The sequence below is a fragment of the Rana temporaria genome, chromosome 5 (genome assembly GCF_905171775.1).
Source record: "Rana temporaria chromosome 5, aRanTem1.1, whole genome shotgun sequence".
Lineage (NCBI taxonomy): Eukaryota > Metazoa > Chordata > Amphibia > Anura > Ranidae > Rana > Rana temporaria.
Genome location: NC_053493.1, coordinates 49,824,681 through 49,849,091, shown reverse-complemented (window position 1 = coordinate 49,849,091; position 24,411 = coordinate 49,824,681). Strand labels below are relative to the sequence as shown.

The 24,411-nt window shown below is 44.7% G+C and overlaps 1 protein-coding gene across 7 annotated transcripts in view; it reads right to left on the bottom strand.

The window, feature by feature from the left end:
• Window positions 1–24,411, bottom strand: part of KIAA1217 (KIAA1217 ortholog) — a 440,691-nt gene that overhangs the window by 248,638 nt on the left and 167,642 nt on the right. For 4 of the 7 annotated variants that reach the window (XM_040352526.1, XM_040352520.1, XM_040352516.1 and 1 more), the window contains exon 3: window positions 792–872. The exons of the other annotated variants lie outside the window; for them this stretch is intronic. In XM_040352526.1, coding sequence (XP_040208460.1) covers window positions 792–872 — 81 coding nt within the window. The remainder of the gene's footprint in view (window positions 1–791; window positions 873–24,411) is intronic. 7 annotated transcript variants of the gene reach the window in all.

The window sequence follows — 24,411 nt, the reverse complement described above, 5'->3', positions numbered from 1 at the left end:
AACACGTCCGGGAATACGGAAGTACACTACGCACGTCGCCGATCGCAAAAATTACGTCAGTTCGCGCAAAGCACGGCGGGAATTTCGAAACGGCGCATGCGCAGTAGGTCCGGCGCGGGAGCGCGCCTAATTTAAATTGTACCCGCCCATTCGATTTGGAACGCCTTACGCCGGACGTATTTATGATACACCGCCGCAAGTTTCCAGGTAAGTGCTTTGTGGATCGGGCACTGAAACTGAAAACTTGCGGCGGTGTAACGTAAACGGCTTATGTTACACGGGCGCAATTGTACCTGAATCTGGCCCAGGATGTGTGTATGACAGTTTTCTTCTTTTCTGTTGGTTGGACTTGTGTCTTTTTTCAACATATTTAACTATGTAACACAGGCGTTGGCATAAAATAAGACAGGTAAGTCTTTGGCCCATCAACACAAAGGGAGGGCCTATTGAAAATGAACATGCATACTTAACACAATGCATACCAATGGCCAAAAAAATGCATGGCAACTTGGGCACAAAATTATGTGCAAGTGCCCAAGAGCCCTTAAGATTTTCTAAAATCACCTCAGCAACGGGAAAAAAAAGAGCATGCTGACACTCAAACACTGCAGACTTTACTACAAGTGAAACGGCCTTTGTGTTAATGCATGCGAAGGGTCATCATTTATTGTCATCCTTGTTAGCTGGAACAAACACACTGCATAGCTACACGCAGTTAGAGCTAAACACCGCAGACTTTGGAAAAGAGTTAAAGAAAAAAACAAGACAAAAAAAAGGAATAATGTACTAACTCTCCGAGAGGATTCAATTTTCATCAAGTACCTTTGAATGTCAAGTTCTGAATAGAAGGAGGCCAGCATACACTGTGCAGCCTGTGGATGGAGAAAAGAGACAAAAGACAACAGAAAGAGGCAATTTGTAGCTGAAAATAAAATGATCTGCTCCGCCTATTTATCCCTGTCATTATCTTCCCCACAATAGGCCACAATAAAGAGGGGTGTCTCCAAGTGTCAATATGGATTAAAAACATTGAACCAACACCAGATAAAAGACAGATTACAGAACACAACAATATCAACTTCCATTGTAATTCAATAGGAAAGGATGCTAGGAGGTGAAAACCTACCAGGACTATTGTTGGAGGAATTTGCCAGCTCGCAGGTGGCAGTTTGCAATGTGTTGGCGCTTTTATTTATCAGAGTATTGCTTGAAATGCTACACAAAGCGATAATGTGTCTTATCAGAGCTTGTGAGTGGCTTAAAGGGTACTTAGCACGTCATCTGCTATACTGACATCCCGGGTCAGCGCTGGCTTATTGCAGCATATGTAGCATCTAATTAGATTTTATAGCTACTAGAATTTACATTTCTCTAATAAGGATTTCCTATCATCTTCTTCACCTGAGACTGGCCCACTTTCTCCATTACAGAATTTAAGGCGGAGTTCCACCCAGAAATGGAACCCCCCCCCCTCCAGTGTCACATTTGGCACCTTTCAGCGGGAGGGAGGGAGCAGATACCTGTGTAATCCAGGTATTTGCTACCACTTCCGGGCATAGATCACTGCAGTGACCTACGCCACATCCGGCGCCTACTCCCCCCCCCCTGTCTTCTGGGAGAGACACAGGTCCCAGAAGACAGCAGGGACCAGTGGGATCATGCAGCGCGACTCGCTCATGCACAGTAGGGAACCAGGAAGTGAGGCCGCAAGGCTGTCCTGATTCCCTTACCGAAGATGGCGATGGCAGCACCCGTGAACCGAGGGACAGATCGGCTTCGAGTGCCGACATCATAGGCGCCCAGGACAAGTAAGTGTCCATATATTAAAAGTCGTCAGCTGCAGTATTTGTAGCTGCTGACTTTTAATATTTATTGTTTTCGGCGGAACTCCGCTTTAAGTTACATGTTGAGTTTTGTATGATGCATGCGCAAATGGGTGACAGGGTCTCTTTACAGGTACACTGCCTAATCTTACAGGAAACTTTCCTAGCCTGAGGCTTAGAGCAGGTGTCTAGTGCCAGGCTCTAGATCAGTGATCTCCAAACTGTGGCCTTTTGCTTGCCCTTAAGCACCATTCCAAGACCAAGACCACCCCACCCAGGGGGCCACCCCTGCTTCAACTCGACCACTCTCTCACCGCCACCCTTGTTTACTGCTTACTCATTGCCGCCCTGGACCGTGACTACTCTTTACATGCCACCTGCCAAGACTCTTTGCTTGAGCTCAACTATCCTCTAGTCTCCTGTATGTGCACCACACCCTCATTGTACTCGTTTATCCCTTGGTGGGGTGATTGTGATTGTGAGGGCCGTGACCTGGTACCACAGCACACAGTAAACACAGCTCCACCATCAGGAGCTCTGGTAAAAACTGGCTGATGCATAGACTCTGCCGCTTAGGTGAGCTTGTGTTTCCTGCCAGGAGGTGGTCAGTGTCTTCCACTCATCTTCCACTTTAATCCACTGCCGGTCTGAGACTCCTGTGCAAGTTTTACTTATTGAGCAAGTCAGAACTGCTGGGTGGGGGAGCAGGCTGATCCAAGCTGCTGAGAGAAAGGCTTGGGTGACTTTAGTGCAATTACTCCACAGTGCCTATAACTACAGAGGTTAGTAAGGGCTGCTTGTGAATATGTAAATACTTGATTGTTCATAGCCTGGGTGCAGGTTCACTTTAAGAAGTGAGAAGAGGGGAGCAAGTGTGTTCAAGAAAGAAAGTGTGTTCCCCTGAGGGAGATGTGGGGGGCTTCCTTTGAGTAGGTCAAGTAAGATTCCTGTTCTGATATGAAACATAAATCCGCACCCAACGAGACCTGTGTCGGCACCTGTTGTTGGTGGAGTGCTAAAGAGAAAATTCAAAGCTGAGCAGTTGATGCAAAAACTCCTGTCAAAGAAGCCTGCAAGCCATGAGCACGTGGACAAACCTATGATTACTTGCAGTGTTCCTGTTATATTCATTCATTCAGAGATCCCTACTACTGATTTAGGGTAGCTACAGATACCTTGATAATCTGAAGCAATGCTACTGGCTTGAGGCATGTATTTGCACAGGAAAATTTTCCAGCTTGTTGAAAAATCTTTTTACATGTGACCTGATTCTTCCTTCTCTGCTATGATGATGAAGAAAGGAGTAAAGAACCATGACTGAACCACTCTCACTCGTGGCCATGAAGCACTGCAGGTCCTGGGACTAAGACAGCTAATTTTAATGCCGCGTACAGACGATCGGACATTCCGACAACAAAACCATGGATTTTTTTCCGACGGATGTTGGCTCAAACTTGTCTTGCATACACACAGTCACACAAATATTGATGGAAATTCTGAACGTCAAGACCGCGGTGACGTACAAGGCGTACGACGAGCCGAGAAAAATGAAGTTCAATAGCCAGTGCGGCTCTTCTGCTTGATTTCGAGCATGCATGGAATTTTGTACACACAATCGAAATTTCCGAGAACGGATTTTGTTGTCTGAAAATTTGAGAACCAGAACTCAAATTATTGTCGATGGAGCCTACACACGGTTGGAATTCCTGACAACAAGCTCCCATCGAACATTTGTTGTTGGAAAATCTGATTGTGTGTACGCGGCATAAGTAGAGTTAAAGGGAAACCTTGGATAGCGTAAGGGAGGTAACCCCTGTCAGTTTATTTATAATTTTTTTTACCATCTGTGTCTCGTTAGAGAGACTTCCCTTAACTTTCTGTCCTATAACCAAAACAGGAAGTGAGAGGAAATCCCTCCAAAGTGGATGTCACCAGAACTAGTGACATTTCCCCTCTATTACTGTCCTGGGATAAATGCAAAATTGGGTATTTTTACACTTTCAGTGATAATAGTAAATTTGACAAATAGAGAGGCTGAATCTTCTCTAAAGTCACGTACACGTGATCAGAATATCGTACAAAAAATACCACTTTTGAAGTGATCGTACTATAATCTGATCGTTAGTACACAGCTGTCGTCCGAAACACAAAAATGATTCTCGTACGATACCAGATCGTATGATTTACGTTTAATCAGTACAGTTTTTGTCTGGACATATAATACCAATTCACTACAACACATTACATCACTTTCGAATTTTTATTCTGTTGTATGAGAATTTTCCTACATTAGTAACCTATTCATTTTTGATATGGAGAATATCATCCAAGGAAATAAAAAATTATCGTCCGATAAACTCTTTGTGTGTACTAGGCTTAACTGGGACACAGGCAGCAATACAAACCGGACAGGTGTACTTATCCCTCTCCACTCTTTTCAAACCGAAAAAAACCTTTTGGCAGATATCTTCTTATCCATTGTTTTCAAGCTATGGCTGCCCATCAATGGCCTTTCTCAGTCCCTCAGGATTGTTATCCCTTGTGAGTGGTTCTCAGCCTAGGTTGCCAACCGTCAGTGAATTTAAAAAAAGTGTGTAAAATACGTAATTTTTGCATCTGTCCATAAATGTCCATTACGGACATACAGACTACACGTCCATAATGGACATTTATGGAGAGATGCAAAAATTACGGATTTTACAAACTGTTTGTAAATTTACTGAAAGTTGGCAACCCTGCATGTCCTGAAGCCTCGTACACACGACCGAGGAACTCGACAGGCGAAACACATTGTTTTCCTAGTCGAGTTACTTGTTAGGCTGTCGAGGAACTCGACAAGGCAAGTTTCTCCATTCCCGTAGAGGAAAAAGAAGACATGCTCTCTTTTTGGCTCGATGGGATCCTCGACAGTTTCCTCGTCGAAAAATGTACACACGACCGGTTTCCTCGGCAAAAAAAAAATCCCAGCAAGTTTCTTGCTGGTTTTTGCAGAGAAACTCGGTCGCGTGTACATTTAGATGTGAATACCTAAGTTAAAGGTCCCAGTGCAGGAAAACTTTTTATTGAAGCAAGTTTCCTAAATTAAACCCAACCCACAGCTCCCTGCCAGCAGAAAGAAGAGACCAGGAGACAGCTAGAGGGGAAAAAACACATCTAATATAATCCGATCCGAGCTGAGTGTCAGGGCGGATGGAGGATGATAGCCCAGGAGGTGAGGAAGGAAAAGTCCTTGATTAAGTATCACGCTAAAGGAAGAAATGCTCAGCATGATAAGTCCTGTCCCGATCCAAGGTCTCCCACACACCCCCCGCCCCGTGGGAAAGGAAGGGTGACTGCTGATGGAAAACGAAGATGATACTGGTCATCTGTAAATGTAATTAAAGGACTAAAAGTAGACCTAAAGACAACAAGGTACTTCATTAAAAACAGCTCCTTAAAGCATTAGCTAGAATGTATGTAAAAGGTCCTCCAATTGATTAAATAATAACATTGCATGACTCTTCTGCAATAATGAGCTCCCAGGTTTTTTTTAGAGTCTAGTTTCCTTCATTTCCAGCCCTCGCTGGTTAATAAAGTACCCACATTTCTAGGATGTCTAGATATTTTTGGGGGGGGGAGGGGGAGTTTTTTTTCCTTTAATTTCCCTTTTTGATCATTCTTTTATTAACTGCCTCAATAGACTTAAAACAAAATAAACATGTAAATGATAAGATTTGCCAACCACTTACCCCTTCTTTGCACCTTATGCCGCGTACACACGACCGTTTTTCATGACTAGAAAAATGGCGGGCCAAATCCTCAAATTTCCTGCCTAACTTAACTTTTCCCATTTAAGTTACACTGACTTAAAATTTCTATCTAAGTGCCCGATCCACAAAGCACTTACCTAGAAATTTCCGGCTGTGTAACTTAAATGTCTCCGGCGCAAGGCGGTCCTCTTCTGCAGGGGGCGATGACAATTTAAATGAGGCGCGCTCCCGCGCCGGCCGTACTGCGCATGCTCGTGACGTCATTTTCCCGATGGGCAGCGCGCGAAATTACGTTACGTCGGGCTTTGTGGATTGCGACGGGACAATAAAGTTGCGTCGGGTAAAAAAAAAGTTACGTGCCGGGAAAAAAAATTCAAAATTTTAAAAAAAACGCGGCGATCGAAAAAAAGATCTGTTTTTACAAGGTGTTACTAGTTTACACTTTGTAAAAGCAGAACTAATTTTACGTATGCAAACGTAAACTTACGCAGAAAACACAAAGCTGAAAAGCTTTGTGGATCTCCGTAAGTCCTCATTTGCATATGCAAAGCGGCATTTCGACTCGAAATGCCCCCAGCGGCGGATGCGGTACTGCATCCTAAGATCCGACAGTGTAAGTCTCTTACAGATGTCGGATCTTCTGCCTATCTTTGGAAAACTGCTTCTGAGGATCAGTTCCAAAGATAGGCACAGGGATACGCAGGCTGAACAGCAGTTCCGCCTGCGTATCCCTTTTGAGGATTTGGCCCGGCATTTTTTAAATTGGTCATTAAAAACAATCGTGTGTATGCTCCAGAGCTTTTTCTCGACGAGAAAAATGGGCATTAAAAATTTTGAACCTGCTCTATTTTTTCTCAACGTTTTTCACATCGTCGTTTTTCTCATCGTGAAAAATGGTCGTGTGTAGGCTTTAACGACAGGGGAAAAAACGCGCATGTTTAGAAGCAAGTTATGAGAATGGAAATTTGCATAATCAAGCCTAAAGGGTGGCGCCATTTGAATGGAACTTCCCCTTTTTAGTGCCGTCGTACGTGTTGTACGTCGCCGCGCTTTGCTCAAGCATTTTTTTTCACAATCGTGTGTATGCCAAGCAGGCTTGAGAGGAATCACGTAGAGAAAAACATTGTTTTTTTCCACGACATGAAAAACGGTCGTGTGTGCGCGGCATTAGAAGTTGCGGTGCAATTCACTATACATTTATTAGCGTGATGTTTCTATCTGCTGTTTCAAAAGCTGGGAATGTAAGTAATAAGTAAGCTGTTACTTTAACCAGACTGTTTTTATTTTGTAGAATAAATAGACGTCTCTAAGAGGGATTGAACGGCTAAGCTCATTTTGATAACACTCACTGATCTGAGCCTTTGCTTTGTATACATTAATGGCATTTCTTCGGCTACGCTAATCCGGACTCTCCTTTTTTTTTTTTCTCCTGTAAAAAGTACATTGTATCAGCTCTGATCACCTTATTTATATCACTTCTGCTGTGCTGGTATTAAAAAGGCTCCTTTGTGATAGGTATTCAGAACCAATCTTAGTGAGGAACAAGAAGACAATCTACCAGGATTAACTTCACAGCCCCTTATTGTCTGCCCTGCGGTAATGCTATATGCAATGCATTCTGATTTGAGGTTTCTCTATTGTACTGAGCAATGTGAGAGCATTTCCATCCTTCTACAGGAACTATTAATGTTCTGATACTCAAAAACTCCATATTCTGTCAGCTTCCCAATGTGATTGGTACATGTTAGATTAGTGGGCTCCATACTGTGGCCTGTGGGCCAGATGTGGCCCTTTGTTTGTCCTTATTCAGCCCTCGGGCACCATTCCATCCACTGACACCAACCATAGGGCACTAATCTTCCCACTGATAAAAGTAATGGGACACTTTTTCTCCCACTGACACCAATGATGCAGAACCATTCCTCCCAACGACACCAATGATAGGGCACTATTATTCCTATAGACACACATGATAGGGCACTATTCCTTCCACTGACACCCATGATGGGGCACTATTTCTTCCACTGACACCAATGATGGGGCACTATTTCTTCCACTGACACCAATGATGGGGCACTATTCCTTCCACTGACATTGATGGCGGGGCACTATGGGGCATTTTCTACGCCCACTGGCCACAGTCTGGCCCCACTAAGACCTGAAGGTTTAGGACAGTAAACCGGCCCATTAAATTTTACATTTTGGAGACCCCCCGTGTTAGATGGTCTAGTTAGAAAAGTGTAAGATAGACCCTACAAACCAGTGTTTCTCAACTACAGGCCTTAAGTCGCCCACAACAGGTCATGTTTTTAGGATTTCCTTCTGATTACTAAGCCAGTGAAATTGATCAAATCACCTGTGCAAAATAATGCAAAGCCTGAAAACATGACCTGTTGGGGCGCCTTGAGGACTGGAGTTGAGTAACACCAGCCTTTCCCCAACAGGGTTCCTCCAAGAATTTCTGAGGACTCCTTGAGCAGATTGATCTCCTACCCCCAGCGGCATGAAAGCAGTTGCTATCAATGTGAGAGGGCACTACACTGACCACTAATGTAAGGGGCCTTTTTCCTATTGATTACTATTGTAACAAGGTGCCTTCTTCTAGTCGCCATAGGGCTAGATTTAGACCTTGGGGGTCCTGGGGCACAAACACAGTCATAGGCCATCTTAATTAACCACTCTGGCGGTATTCCCGAGTCTGGCTCGGGGTGGAAATCCAGTACCATAAGCGGTATCCCCGAGCCAGACGCGGGATCGCATCGCAGTATCCAGGCACAGATTACTTACCTTGTCCCCTGGATTCTGCGATGTCTTCCCGCCGTGTGATCAAGCTGTCTCCTCGCTCGATTCACACAGTGCCCGAGTGCCGCCGAGCTCCGTACCCTGCGACGTTATGACGCACGGGGGTGGAGATCAGCGATAAATAAAAAAAACACAGTACATATACAGTATACTGTAATCTTACAGATTACAGTATTTTATGAAATAAATACACACCCCCTTTGTCCCTAGTGGTCTGCCCAGTGTCCTGCATGCACTTTTATATAATAAAAACTGTTCTTTCTGCCTGGAAACTGTAGATTGTCCATAGCAACCAAAAAGTGTCCCTTTATGTCAAAAGAGGTTTTAGACCAGCTAGGAAACAGCGATAATAAATTAGAATCACAGTATTGAGCGATAGTGATTTGTGGGGAAATTCGTCATCAAACACTGAAAGTAATAATTTTTATTAATATTATTATATTATTATTTGTTATAATTATTTATAGTTATTTATTATATTATAATTTATGATTTTGTGTTTCAAACTTTATCATACCCGGGATGTCTACTAGACTCTTGTTTGGACAGATTTAAGTGTGTTATTCCTAAGAATTACAGGCCTACAATATAAAACGCCAAATTTCCATGCAAAATAATGGTACCGCTTTCAGCATCTAAAATGTGAAAGAATCATACCGCCAGGGAGGTTAAGAGCGTAAGCAGGCTATGGGGTTGATTTGCTAAAGACAAATAGACTGTGCACTTTGCAAGTGTAGTTTCACTTATTTCCCCCAGAGCTTAGTAAATGTGGTGAAGCTCTGCTTATTTCTATCGTCCAATCATGTGCAAGCAAATATATATATATATATATATATATATATATATATATATATATATTTTCCTGATTGGGTATTCTTTGTGAAGTTTGGCCTCATTTACATTTACTAAGAAAAAAAAAAAGAGTGCCACTGCACTTGTAGAATGCACAGTCTATTTGCCTTTAGTAAATGAACCCCTATATTTGGTTCACCTGAGCCGCCAATATTAGTTTTTAAAAACAATACAATATACCAGTTCAGAGAAAAAACTTTTACAGATGATAGAAGCAATTATTATTTCCCAAGATTTCTTAAAAGAAAGCAATTTTCATTATATCACGTTTTTTTTTATTCCGTGAACAATGTATTTTGCGTAATGAAAAAAGGCAAATACGCAATTTAAACTGAATTATAAAACTGAGCTCAAAGGAAGTAAAAAGATAAAAAAAAATTGCATTACGCTGCATGGGTTAAATTTACTTTTTTTGCCTAGGGTACCAAATAAAAAATCACATATAATCAGAAATTGGTGAGGCTTCTTTGGATGAATATATATATATATATATATATATATATATATATATATATACACACTGTATATATTCATATATTCATCCAAAGAAGCCTCACCATAATATATATATATTGTTGTACTAATTTTAGGGAGACCAAATGCATAAAATGTGTATGTAAGAAAGAACAGGCTCAGGAAATCCTCAGGATTCTCTCAGTACAGACTGTACCATCTCCGGAACAAGCACCCGTCATCATTTACACAGTATGTGTTAGCTTGAATTTGGCTGCCATGGTCTAGCATGGCATCCCATTCAAGACAAGCTGCGAAGACTTGTCACGATGACTGAATAATTTAGAGTTGAGGAGATGACAGGCTAGTACACCGCTCAACTCTCCCACCCGACAAAGTGTGGGCTGAACATACGCTGGTGAATTCTACGACGACGTTACCGAGCTCCCGACAGTATGCAGGAAACAGAAGGGGCCCTATATATGAGCGATAATTAATCCCCCGCACATGTGCCGCAAATTGATCATTTGTCTACGGAGAAGAGGGAGTGATTGTTTATTAGTTTGTTACATTGCTAGGGTAAGGTGACCAGATTTTTTAAATAAAATCAGGGGACATATTTTTTTTTACTAGTAATGGCAGCAATCAGCGACTCTCTGCACGCCACCTCCCCCCTCACAGCCTGTCAAGTCTCACTCTCCAGCCCCCGGCTACTACTGGGTGTGGAGCAGAGGAAGATCACTCCGCCAGGGAAGGCAAGGAGATAAACCGGCAGGCGGCTGGCCTGGACTCAAACCAAGGCAGAAGAACATGCGACCGGAGATGAATGGGCATGCACCCGAAACTGAAGAAATATTCACTCTATTCTGACCAGCAAATGATCATCAGAAAGGGGCACAGATAATGGAAAAAAATACACCCCAAAGCTACTGGGCACGGTGGAGCGGGGGGGTGTAATTCTGTTTTTTTTTTTTAACTGACTGTCTTTGAAATTGCCCCAGCCCCTGTTCAAATCCAATCCGGGGACAAAACTGGGGACAGACTTTGTCCTCAATCCGGGGACTGTCCCCTGAAATCGGGGATGTCTGGTCACCCTATGCTAGGGAGACCTTTCAGCATTTGGGCCTACTCAGTATTGTTTACCGGGATAACAAATGTGGGTGCAACACTTCAAACAAGTTTACATTTTAAAGACGTGGTTATGACATAAACTATTTTCTCTTTTTTTTTCTATTCTTTATAATAATTTTTAACAACCTTTTCAATGCACTTGTGACTTATGCCAAGGCATAGGTCACATGACCAGTCGATAATGCATCATATATACTAGGAGTACAACTGGGGTAGGGTGACCAGACATCCCCAGTTTCAGGGGACAGTCCCCTGATTGAGGACACTGTCCCCGGACCAAGTCTGTCCCTGGTTTTGTCCCCAGATTGGATTTAATAGGGGGCAGGGGCAATTTCAAAAACAGTCAGTGCAGAATTAAAATAAAAAAAATTGAATTACACACACCCGCTCCGCCGTGCCTACTAGCATAGGGGGGTTGTATTTTTCCCATTATCTGTGCCCCCTTCTGATGATCATGTGCTGGTCGAAGCGGAGGGAATATTTCTTCAGTTTCGGGCGTTTGCCCATTCAGCTTCGCTCACATGTTCTTCTGCCTTGGCTCAAATCCTGGCCAGCCACCTACCTATCTCCTTGCCTTCCCTGGCGGAGAGATCTTCCTCCGCTTCCCATCCAGTAGTAGCCGGGGCCCGAAGTGTAAGACTTCAGAGGCTGTGCGGCGGGTGGCGACGGGCAGAGAGTCGCTGATTGTTGCCATTGCTAGTAAAGAAAAAATATGTCCCCGGATTTCATTTTAAAAATCTGGTCACCTTAAACTGGGGGGATCCATAGTGAAGAAGGATCTGGGGGTTTTGGTAGATCATAAGCTCAATAATAACATGCAATGCCAAGCTGCGGTTTCCAAAGTGAGCAAAGTCCTTTCTTCTATTAAGAGAGTTATGGGGCCAGAGAGAGAGAGATATAATGTTGCCCCTGTACATAATATTAGTAAGACCTCATCTGGAATATGTAGTTGAGTTTTGGGCTCCAGTTCTCAAAAAAAGATATCTGGGAACTGGAGAAAGTGCAGAGAAGGGCAACCAAACTGATAAGAGGAATGGAGGAGCTCAGCTATGAGGAAAGATTATTATTATTATTATTATTATTTTCTCTTGGGAAGAGGAGATTAAGGGGGGATACGATAAACATGAATAGATACATAAGGGGTCCATATAGAACTTGGTGTTGAGTTTTTCACTTTAAAGTCATGACAGAGGACAAGAGAACACTCTACGTCTGGTGGAAAAGGTTTCTTCACAGAAAGAGCTGTGAAAATGTGGAATAGAATCCCTCCAGAGGTGGTTCTGGCCAGCTCAGTAGATTGTTTAAAAAAAAAAACTAATATAACTGGGTACTAATATTTATATTGTGAGAGGGGAGAGAATACCTGCAGATGGACACAGCACTGGATCGATACAGGACCCAGGTAAGTATTTTAGGAAGGGGGGGAGGAGAAACAGCAACTGGAAGGTTTTTTACCTTAAAGGGGTTGTAAAGGTTTGTTTTTTATTTTCTAAATAGGTTCCTTTAACCACTTAAGACCCGGACCAATATGCAGGTAAAGGCCCCTTTTTGCGATCCGGCACTGCATCGCTTTAACTGACAATTTTGCAGTCGTGCAATGTGGCTCCCAAATAAAATTGGCGTCCTTTTTTCCCCACAAATAGAGCTTTCTTTTGGTGGTATTTGATCACCAAAAATGCAATATTGTTTACTTTTTGCTATAATAAATATCCCCAAAAAAAGATATAAAAAAAAATATTGTTTTCCTCAGTTTAGGCCGATACATATTCTTCTACCTATTTTTGGTAAAAAAAATCGCAATAAGCGTTTAACGATTGGTTTGCGCAATATTTATAGCGTTTACAAAATAGGGGATAGTTTTATGGCATTTTCATTAATACATTTTTTTTACTACTAATGGCGGCGATCAGCGATTTTTTTTCGTGACTGCGACATTATGGCAGACACATCGGACAATTTTGACACATTTTTGGGACCATTGTCATTTTCACAGCAAAAAGTGCTATAAAAATGCATTGATTATTGTGAAAATGACATTTGTCGTTTATGAGTTAACCACTAGGGGGCGCTGTATGGGTTATGTGTGACCTCATATGTGTTTCTAACTGTAGGGGGGCAGGGCTGGACGTGTGACGTCATTGATCGCCTTTCCCTATATCAGGGAACAGACGATCAGTGAAATTGCCACTGTGAAGAACGGGGAAGGTGTGTTTACACACAGCTCTCCCCGTTCTTCAGCTTCTGTGACCGATCGCGGGACACCGGCGGCGATCGGGTCCGCGGGTCCCGAGGCCGCCGTCACGGAGCTTCAGGCCGGGTCACAGGCGAGCGCACGCGACCCATGGCTGGGCACTTAAAGGGGACGTACAGGTACGTGCCTGTGCCCAGCCGTGCCATTCTGCCGACGTAAATGTGCGGGAGGAGGTCCTTAAGTGGTTAAGCTAGTGTATTGTTGGTTCACTTACCTTTTCCTTCCATTTCCCTTCTAAAAAATGTTTTCTTTGTCTGAATTTCTCACTTCCTGTTCCTCCCCAGTAAGCTTGCCCCCATCATCTGGCTGGGGGTTAGTTATCCAGAACAGCTTACTGAGGAGGAACAGGAAGACAAAGAAAAAAAACATTTAAAAGGGGAATCGAAGGAAAAAGTAAGTGAACCAACAATGCACTAGCTTAAAGGAACCTATTTAGAAAATAAAACCGAACCTTTACAACCCCTTTAATGCATTAAGGTAAAAACATCCCTTTGACTTTAGAACCTCTTTAATGGTTTCCCAAAACAGTAGATTCAAGGTATGCTGGTAATGACAACTCTCATGCCGCGTACACACGACATTACGAACGCTATTTTTTTCCAGAACGAGCGCTCCCGTCTTATTAGTACTTTTTTTTCACGTAGTTAAAGCCTACACACGACCATTTTTAACGTCGCAAAAAATGCTTTGGAGGCTACACACGATCGTTTTTAATGACATAAATAAAAATAATAATTTTTCACATCCTGAAAAATAGTCGTGTGTACACGGCATTACAGTTGCTTGTGCTTTCAGGTGAACTGTCAAGCCATCAAATGACTGACGTCATCATAACTGATCACATGTACAGCACTATGTCTACTGCAGATCAATCAGAGGCTAAGATGGCAGCTTCCTTGGCTGTAAAGGAGAGGAGGGTTTAGTTCCACCTAAATGAAGAAATAAAAGAAGAAAAACTCCTCCGTTATGTAGAGTGCCACGCTGAGAATAAAATTAGCCCAGTGATCGAACGTATTCCAGGGTCTTAAATTAACAAGCAAAACATAAGCCATGCCAAGCACTTCAGGCTCCCTGAATAACTTACGGGCGCTATGGCAACTTGGCGCAGTGACTTTACGCAGTCCCGTGTCCCTGCACAGATGCGGCATTAACAATGTATTATACAAGCGATCTCTGCTGCATATATTACACATTACATATTCCCCGTTCCTAACTGCGGGGAAACTCCAACAATGCAAAATGATTATCATAAGAGCGATACATGCCGACAAGGATTTTAAAATGGCCTGACATTTGGAACTTCCTACCAATTACACGAGAACCTAAATGTTCCATTTAAAGAGGGCCTGTCTGGGCATGTTAGTCTCATACCCCATACCCCATCCAAGTTCTCAGAGTAAGACTATTTTTTTAGCCCAAAGATTGACCCCACCAACATATAGCGAATGGAAAAATACTGTTAACTCTTTTACTTGAAAGAGAAAAAAGTACCTACCAACACAGGGGTTCCCACAAAAATGTCATAACAGATGGGAGGCCTGTCTGAACTCACCTACACCCCCCACCCCCACAAGATTCAAGATCAGCTCTTATGGTAGACACCCTATAAGATTCTGAGGCCTCGTACACACGACCGAGGAACTCGACGGGCGAAAAACACATCGTTTTCCTCGTCGAGTTCCTTGTTAGGCTGTCGAGGAACTCGACAAGGCAAGTTTCTCCGTTTCCTCGACGAAAATGTACACACGACCGGTTTCCTCGGCAAAAAAATATCAAACTCGGTCGTGTGTACGAGGCCTTAGAGGATGAGCGCACTTTCCGATAAAGTATCCAAACTTCTCCTCATGGCCTGCTGCAATGTTCCATTCAGGTAAGTATGTGCTGTATCTCAAAGTGCACTTGTATTTAAAGTTGGACTCCAGTCATAAAAACATTCATTCAATCATATTAGTCAATCGCCACAATTTGTGGACCCAAATCCACTTTGCAAACTAAATTATTACCTTGTAAAAGTAGCAGTGGCATCATCACTGTACTGTACATAGATTGTGCAGAGAGCAGAGCTGTGGGAGGGGCCCAGAAAACTCCACCTACTACAGGCTGCCTGCAGAAAACTGCAGGAGGGGGCGGAGACAAGACCAGTCACCCTGCACAAGGAGAGAGAGCAGCAGCGACCGGTCTTTATTACAGGAAGTTCCTACACAGAGGGAACGTATCATACTGGATTACTGCACAGACCTGGACGCAATACACAAATCACACCAACATTCAAGGAAGAACACTCATGTCTCTTGTATTCTCCTGGACGTCAGCTTTAAAGTGGTTGTAAACCTCAGACATGAAAAATGAAAAAAGCATATCTTTCTGTAATTTACAGAAATTACACTTGGTGCTCTGGATTGAGACAAGTACACACTATAAAGTGTGTACTTGTCTCAATCCAGAGCACCAAGTGTAATTTCTGTTGGCTACCCCATTCCCCTGTGATCAGCATGACGCCAAGAGAAACAAGGTGACTGGGGAGGGACCTCCAGCTGATTGACAGCCTCAGCTCTTTTCCTGTGTGGTGTGTGAAGGGGTGTGTGTCCCTTCCCTCAAAACAGCTCTCAGGCCTTGTACACACGAGCAGACATGTCCGATGAAAACGGTCCGCGGACCGTTTTCATCGGACATGTCTGCTGGGAGCTTTTGGTCTGATGTGTGTACACACCATCAGACCAAAATCCCTGCGGACAGAGAACGCAGTGACGTAGAAGACACCGACGTTCTCTAACACGGAAGTTCAATGCTTCCACGCACGCGTCGAATCAATTCGACGCATGCACGGGATTTCGGGCCAGCGGACATGTCCGATAAGTCGTACTACCCATCGGACATGTCCGACGGACAGGCTTCCAGCGGACAAGTTTCTTAGCATGCTAAGAAACTTTTGTCCGCTGGAAACCTGTCCGCTAGGCCGGAAAAATGTCCGCTAGACCCTACACACGGTCGGACATGTCCGCGGAAACTGGTCCGCGGACCAGTTTCAGCGGACATGTTCGGTCGTGTGTACAAGGCTTCAGAGTTATCCTCACTGAGCTCTGCAGAGTGTAACTTCAGCTCTCCGCCTCTTTTTTTCTAAATGCTCAGACAAACTTGATTAATTCTTGACTGCGAACGGATGTAGAGAGGAGAAAACTGCAGATAAACAAGTACAACTTGTTATAAGAAAATCTTTCTCCAGTTTAGGCCAATATGTATTCTTCTACATATTTGTGGTAAAAAATAAGCGTATAGTGATTGGTTTGCACAAAAGTTATAGCGTTTACAAAATAGGGGATAGATTTATGCCATTTTTTTTACAAGTAATGGTGGCAATCTACTTTTTTGGGACCATTGACATTTATACAGCGATCAGTGCTATAAAAATGCACTGATTACTGTGTAAATGTTACTGCCAGGGAAGGGGTTACCACTAGGGGGCGATAAAGGGGTTCAATGTGTTCCCTGGAAGGTGCTTCTAAATGTGGGGGAGGGGGGGTGGGACTAACTGGAGGAGGAGAGAGATCGCTGTTCCTAATCACTAGGAACAGCAGATCTGTCTCTACCCCTCTGTCAGAATGGGGATCTGCTTGTTTACATACACAGATCCCCATTCTGGCTCTCTGAGGAGTGATCGCCAGTGGCCGGCGAACATCGCGGCCCCCGGCCACGCGCATCGGCTCTGGCGTCGTGCCACGGGCGTGTGCGTGCCCCTTATCGCTCTTAAAGTGGCCAATGTACACATATGGGGATTCGCGCAGCCGTGCCAACCTGCTGCGGTATAATGACGACAGCTGGCGGGCTAACTCAATATTGAACCCTATGGACTAAGACTGGGATACAATTAAAGTTCATGTGCATTGCAAAGACAGGCGTCCCAATATATATATGTATACACACACAGCAGATTTTGGAGGCAGTGAAGTGCAGGTTCATTTCCTAAGTCCATCACGTCTTTTGTCAGCTGTCACCTCGGGGGACACTTCACACTTCTCTCTGAACACGCTATTGCTCGCCTCTTAAAGCTTTGTAATTTTTCTGTGCTGCGGGCTGTGTCCCCTGCGCTCCATTCATCACCATCACTACTTACTGACTTTCTGTGCTGCAGACTGAGAGTCCGGATTGTTCCTAGGGGAGGGGGTCATGTCACAGGGTTATGGAAAACTGTCTGGAAGCTTAACTGTTGCCATAGTCAATAGATTACAGTCCTTTATATTTCGGATTGGGTGACAATTTAATGTCTATGTGGCAGCCTGAACACCGGGTGAGGCCACCTTGAATGATTACGTGTGGCGTCCAGGCGCAGAGCTGCCGTCCTTGCTTTCTGCAATGGATATGGTCAAAGAATACGCCAAAGCTTCTCATTCTTCACAGCTTGTGTGCATACACAAAAAATTCAGGGCCGGATTCAGCAAGAATTTACGCCGGCGTATCGATAGATACGCCGCGTAAATTCATAGCTGCGCCGGCGTATCTTCTTTCTGTATTCAGAAAGCAAGATATGCCGAAATTAGGCTAAGATCCGACTGGCGTAAGTCTCTTACGCCGTCGTATCTTAGGGTGCATATTTACGCTGGCCGCTAGGTGGCGCTTCCGTAGTTTTCGGCGTAGAATATGCAAATGACCTAGATACGCCGATTCACAAACGTACGTGCGCCCGGTGGATTTTTTTTTTACGTCGTTTGCGTAAGGCTTTTCCGGCGTAACGTTGCTCCTGCTTCTATGAGGCGTACGCAATGTTAAGTATGGACGTCGTTCCCGCTTCGAATTTTAAATTTTTTACGTCGTTTGCGTAAGTCGTTCACGAATAGGGCTGGACGTAATTTACGTTCACGTCTAAAGCATTGACGATTTGCGGCGGAATTTCGAGCATGCGCACTGGGATTATTTTACGAACGGCGCATGCGCCGTTCGTAAAAAACGTCAAATACATGGGGTCACACTAAATTTGAATAAAACACGCCCACACAATTTGAATTAGGCGGGTTTACGCCGGAGCACATATGTTACGCCGCCGTAACTTAGGGCGCAAGTTTTTTTCTGAATACGGAACTTGCGCCCTAATTTACGGCGGCGTAACGTATCGGAGATACGTTATGCCTGCACATTATTACGCAAATCTATCTGAATCCGGCCCCCAATTTTCTTAATGCAAGTTCATTAATAATCTTGATTCTGTGTATGGTTTTAAATGATAGTTAGACATGGGGGCAGCCATATTTGCTTGCTATAGTTACAAACTTGTATTACTGTTCAGTAGTCTGCACAGTAACTATGTCACGGTTCCCGAAAGCAGCTCTAACTAGAAAGTCCTGTGTAAGCTCCTTAATCAGGAGAGCATGGAATGGTCTCATAGGCCTCAATCATGTGTATCAATGTGTAACCCATTCGAGGGCCATATTTACCCACATGGATGTCTATTGGGACACAGCAGCTGTAGGTGTGTGTCCCTAAACTCACTGGGCCAGATTCTGGTACATCTGGCGTATCTCCGCGGCGGCGTAACGTATGTCATTTACGTTACGCCGCCGCAACTTTTTCATGCAAGTGCTTTATTCACAAAGCACTTGCGTGTAAAGTTGCGGCGGCGTAGCGTAAATCACCCGGCGTAAGCCCGCCTAATTTAAATTAGGCGGGTAGGGGGCGTGTAGCATTTAAATTAAGCGCGTTCCCGCGCCGAACGTACTGCGCATGCGCCGTCCGTAAAATATCCCAGGGTGCATTGCTCCAAATGACGTCGCAAGGACGTCATTGGTTTCAATGTGAACGTAAATGGCGTCCAGCCCCATTCACGGACGACTTATGCAAACAACGTAAATTTATAAATTTCGACGCGGGAACGACGGCCATACTTAACATTGGTTGCGCCTCATATAGCAGGGGCAACTTTACGCCGGTAAAAGCCTAACGTAAACGTTGTAACTTTACTGCGTCGGCCGCGCGTACGTTCGGGAATTCGCGTATCTAGCTAATTTGCATACTCGACGGGGAAAACGACGGAGGCGACACCTAGCGGACAAAAAAAAAATTGCATTTAAGATCCGACGGCGTAAGAGACTTACGCCTGTCGGATCTAATGCATATCTATGCGTAACTGATTTTAAGAATCAGGCGCATAGATACGACGGCCCAGATAAGGACTTACGACGGCGTACATGGCGTCGCGCCGTCGTAAGCCCTTTGAGAATCTGGGCCACGCTGTCTACGCCATGGGTCTTTAAACTACGGCCCTCCAGTTGTTCAGGAACTACAATTCCCATCATGCCTAGTCATGTCTGTGAATGTCAGTGTGTTACAATGCCTCCCTGGTCTACGCTTTGGGCACTGCACCTGCACAGATGTCACATCGGGAGCAGTATCTGTGTTTGTGCAGCCGCTGTGTCCAGACATCAATGGTACTGCCTGCACAGGCATAAATGGAACACCTGTGCGTCCCTATGTGGATAAACACAGTCCTTGCACATTGATGCACCCTGTGTGAACAATACCTTAGTGTCCATCACACAAAAGCTACCAGCTGCGCTGCATTTACATGCATGGTATACAATAGTGACCCATAAAACATGGTTACTGAAAGTACTTTACACTTTCTCTTGCATGAACTTGAATTTGATATTTCGCAGTGGGCAGATCAAACATTTTGGATCTCTTCCCCTCCCCCGGTCGGATCTCCTCACTTCTCTGTCCCACTTTGTCTCCCTGTAGGCAGCGCTCAGGCTGAACAGCTGGCCTGGGCTGGAATCAAGACAACTTTCCCCCCAAAATGTTTGTATAACGCAAGTTGTTTACAAAGCCGAACAACAGCTGAACGGTGGGGATTATATTTTTTCATTGATTTACGCATCTCTTTTGTCATATTAATTGCATCCACTGGCAGAAACGTTGTATAATTTATGAGAGGTTTAACATTATAGGGATGGAGCCTTCATGTCCCCTGGTAGCAGACGGCATACAAAGTGCGGTTTAACTAAGTGGAAAGGTGCTGTAAAGCACTATATTGCAACACCGTGTCCTTGTAAATGTGCCCATAAAACAGGTTTCAAAGAGGATCCGGGGCGCACGGTTTGCATTATGTTATTAACTTGGTTATAACAATGACAACATCTAAATTGTGTAGAAATAAAAAACACCCACCACGGAGCGATTACACAAGGCTAAAGAAAAAAATGGCAGTTAATGTAAATTGATCTAAAAAAATAGGAACATAAACAGATGAGATACAGAACATATGTTGATATTTTTTTTGATGTACTTCATTCATCAGCAACATATTGCTAAGAGGCCAGTGGCGGCTCCAGTTTCCTCATCTCCAGCACGACGGCTTTCGCTGTGCGTCTCCTCTCTCCTCCTCCAAGGTGCTAGGCGTCCAAAGGGATCGCCTGATGTTTTGGCCAATCGCGAAACAGGCCTCTCGACCCACTTCCTGATTGGCGGGAGGAAATAAGTAGCCAGATTCAGGTACCTGGGTGTAAACTTGCGGCGGCGTAGCTTAGCCTGTTTAGGCTGCGCCGCCGTAAGTTAGCTAGGCAAGTAATGATTCTTAATGTACTTGCCTGCTAATATACGGCGGCGTAGCCTAAAGCGGGCGGGCGTAAGGGCGCCAAATTCAAATGTCTTGGAGTGGGGCGTGTTGTTTGGTGATGAGGCTTGACCTCACGTTTTTGACGTTTTCATTTAATGCGCATGCGCCGGGCGCCTACATTTCCCAGGGTGCATTGCGGCTAAGTACGCCGCACAGGCCTATTGATTTCGACGTGGACGTAAACGACGTAAATCCCGATTCGCGGACGACTTACGCAAACGATGTAAAAAATTCGAATTTCGCGGCGGGAACGGCGGCCATACTTAACATTACTATTCCAACTAGGGCCTAGCTCTAACTTTACGGGGCCTATCTCTTACGTAAACGGCGTAAAAGTACTGCATCGGCCGGGCGTACGTTCGTGAATCGGCGTATCTCCTAATTTGCATAATCTACGCCGACCGCAATGGAAGCGCCACCTAGCGGCCATCCGAAATATTGCAATCTAAGATAGGACGGCGCAAGCCGTCCTATCTTAGATATGTTTAAGCGTATCTCTGTTTGAGCATACGCTTAAACATAAGTCGGCGTAGATTCTGAGTTAGGTCGACTTATCTACTGATAAGTCGGCCTAACTCCTACTGAATCTACCTAATAGTGTGAAAATAGTGAATATTCATTCGCTATTGTCATATAACCGGGTGGGATCGGGCACAGCACCCTGTGCCCGAGCCTACCCTTTTTTTGAAGCCTATTAGTGCCTCTGGCTCTAATCATGTGCTTCAAAAAAACATACCCCTCACCATTGGAATCCATAGTCTGATGCCCTATATGTAGATCAGGGGGCCGGACACATGGATGAGGGGGCGGCGCCCATTTACCCCAAATGGACAGACCGCCACTGTAAGAGGCCACCTACTTTACCTATGGAACTGCTTCCTCGCTAGGCGAAGCGACAAGATGAAGATCCCGTATAAGAAAGATTTTGCAGCATATTGGAAGCAGCTTGGTTAGGGGAAATTGTAAGGCTCAACTCTGGGCAAAAAAAATAGTTTTCACATGCAGTGTCCACACTGCATAAGTCAACTGCTTGTTTTGTCCAGGGGAGAGCGGAAAGCTGTATACTCACCTGATCCTCGAATCCACCGGCAAACAGCACTCCCCTATGATCTAGCAGTGGACTTTTCCTGACGTCTTCACGTCCAGAGCAGGTATATGGGCGTGATGAGATCAAGAACAGTCTATGGCTACAGGGACCAATCTTGTGTGGGAGGATCAAAGGATTAGGTAAGTATATCTCTGTTCTCCAATCCTCTAGACATTAAAGGCTGTCCCACTCTAGTCACGCCTCCCCCATAGCATAAATATATCCATGGCTGCCGCTGCCACCCCCTATTCCATGGTGATCTTAGAAGAGAAGCCTGATCCCCTGCTCGGTGTGCCCGCCGATCCCCGATGTGCCCGCCGATCCCCGCTGCCAATGGGGTAAGTGCTGGTGGACCGGCAGACAGCAGGATGAGTTTGAGGTGCCGGGGGGGGGGGGTTCAGGAGGCAAAACCCAAACACTTTGAGCCCATTCACACCTAGGCGTTTTGTCGCCTGTAGCGCGACGCTCACAAACGCCAGAGGGACCAAAATACATGAAAGTCTATGGGGATGGTTCACATCTGAACGCTGATGCGCCTGACGCCCATCGCCTGTAGCCAAAAAAAGTTCCGGACCCTTTTTTGTCGCGCGTATCGGGCGGTTTGGGCGTATTTGAGCGTTTCCATTTCCCATAGAAAGTAATGGAAACGCTCGATTCAAGCGACTTGCGCGACAACGGGCATTTGCTACGGGCGTTTCGTCGCTTTAATCAATAGAACTTGTCGCCCATGCAGAAGATTAAAAAAATCTACCAACATAGCAACAAGTGATGAAAAGATGATAGTTTTTCCTATTGGCTAAAATAAAAAACGTCAAAGTACAAAAACGTCGGACAACGCTGTATGCAAACGCGCAAATAAGCATGAATACGCGCGACAAAACGCCGGAAAAAAACGCCGAAAAAAACGCCGAACGGCCGACGCTCAGGTGTGAATGCAGCCTTTAGTGGCCTGGGACACCTTTGGGTGCTCCAGGGAGATTAGTAATGTGGTGCATATAGCCTGCAGCAGCGAACAGTGGGTGCAGCCAAATTGCTCTTGCTGAAATCATTGCCCTGCCCACCCTATGATGCCAAACCTACCCCCAGACAGCTGCCCTCAGCCCCCGTAGAGGAACAGATGTGTGTGACTATCTTGGTTACATATGGGGAGCCACAACCCAGCCTGAATAATGTGTCCGGGTTTCAGTTTGCCTGAAACCCGGATACATGATTCAAAACCCAGTCAATCTCGGACAGGTGGCAACCCTAGTAATGCACTAACATTAAAAAAATGGTGCATGTCGTTTGGCCTACTCCAAAATAAAAAAAATAAAAAAGTTTTGTATTTAGACATACTTTAACTAAAACACTACTGACTGTATTGCTGTTCAAGGAGATTTCCCCTCACTTTCTGTGACTTTTTCTTATCAGACAGGAAGTGAAGAAGTCTCTCCAACAGAGCCAACTTTGGCAGTAAAACCTGAGGCCCCGTACACACGACAGAGGAACTCGACGTGCTTGGCACATCGAGTTCCTCGTCGAGTTTTGGGATGAAGCCACCGAGGAGCTCGGCGGGCCGCCTTCTCCTATAGAACAACGAGGACAACGAGAAAATAGAGAACATGTTCTCTATTTTCTCGTCGAGTTCCTCGGCAGCTCCATCGAGCCAAAACTGTACAGACGACAGAGTTTCTCGGCAGAATCCGGGTTTTGACCGAGTTTCTCGGTGAATTCTGCCGAGAAACTCTGTCGTGTGTACGAGGCCTCACAGGAGTTCTAATCCTTCCCCACTATAACCAAAACAAAAACAGAAACATTTTTGTCTATAGATACATTAATCCCTGAATCTCGTCCCAGTGTCAGATGGTCTCCCAGTAAGGGGATTTGCTGGGAAATGCAACAAGAATGTGACACTGGCAGACTATTTTAGACACGGCGTGACTCGGCAATAAAGATTTTCAAAGCCTGTGTTGTGTACTAAGCCATTCATCTCTATGTGCTGTACATGGCCCCGGTGTCATGAAGTGCTGTATTCTGTCTCCTGTATGTCAGAGGCCTGTGTTCAGTCAGTGTATGTAGACTTTACTTCCATGACTATGAACTGATCTGCCCTAGTTGTGTAAATATTGATGCGTGTTTCAGACACATATGTCATGTGATTTTTCCTCATACTTCTGAATAATGCCTTTGTCTACACATATCCGTCTTCTTCCAGTCAGACAGTCTCTGGAATCCATTCACAGGAAAAGTCAACACACTACACAGTTAGACCCCCAAAAAAAAAAATTGAGGGCCAGATTCTCGTAGGAGCGCGTATCTTTGTGGCGGCGTAACGTATCCGATTTACGTTACGCCGCCGCAACTTAGACGGGCAAGTGCTGTATTCTCAAAGCACTTGCTCCGTAAGTTGCGGCTGCGTAGCGTAAATCGGCCGGCGTAAGCCCGCCTAATTCAAATGTAGGACAGGGGGGCGTGTTTTATGTTAATCTTCTGTGACCCGACGTGATTGACGTTTTTCACGAACGGCGCATGCGCCGTCTGTGGAAATCTCCCAGTGTGCATTGCTCCTAATACGCCGCAAGGACGTATTGGTTTTGACGTGGACGTAAATTACGTCCAGCCCCATTCACGGACAAGTTACGCAAACGGCGCAAAATTTTCAAACGATGGCCATACTTAAC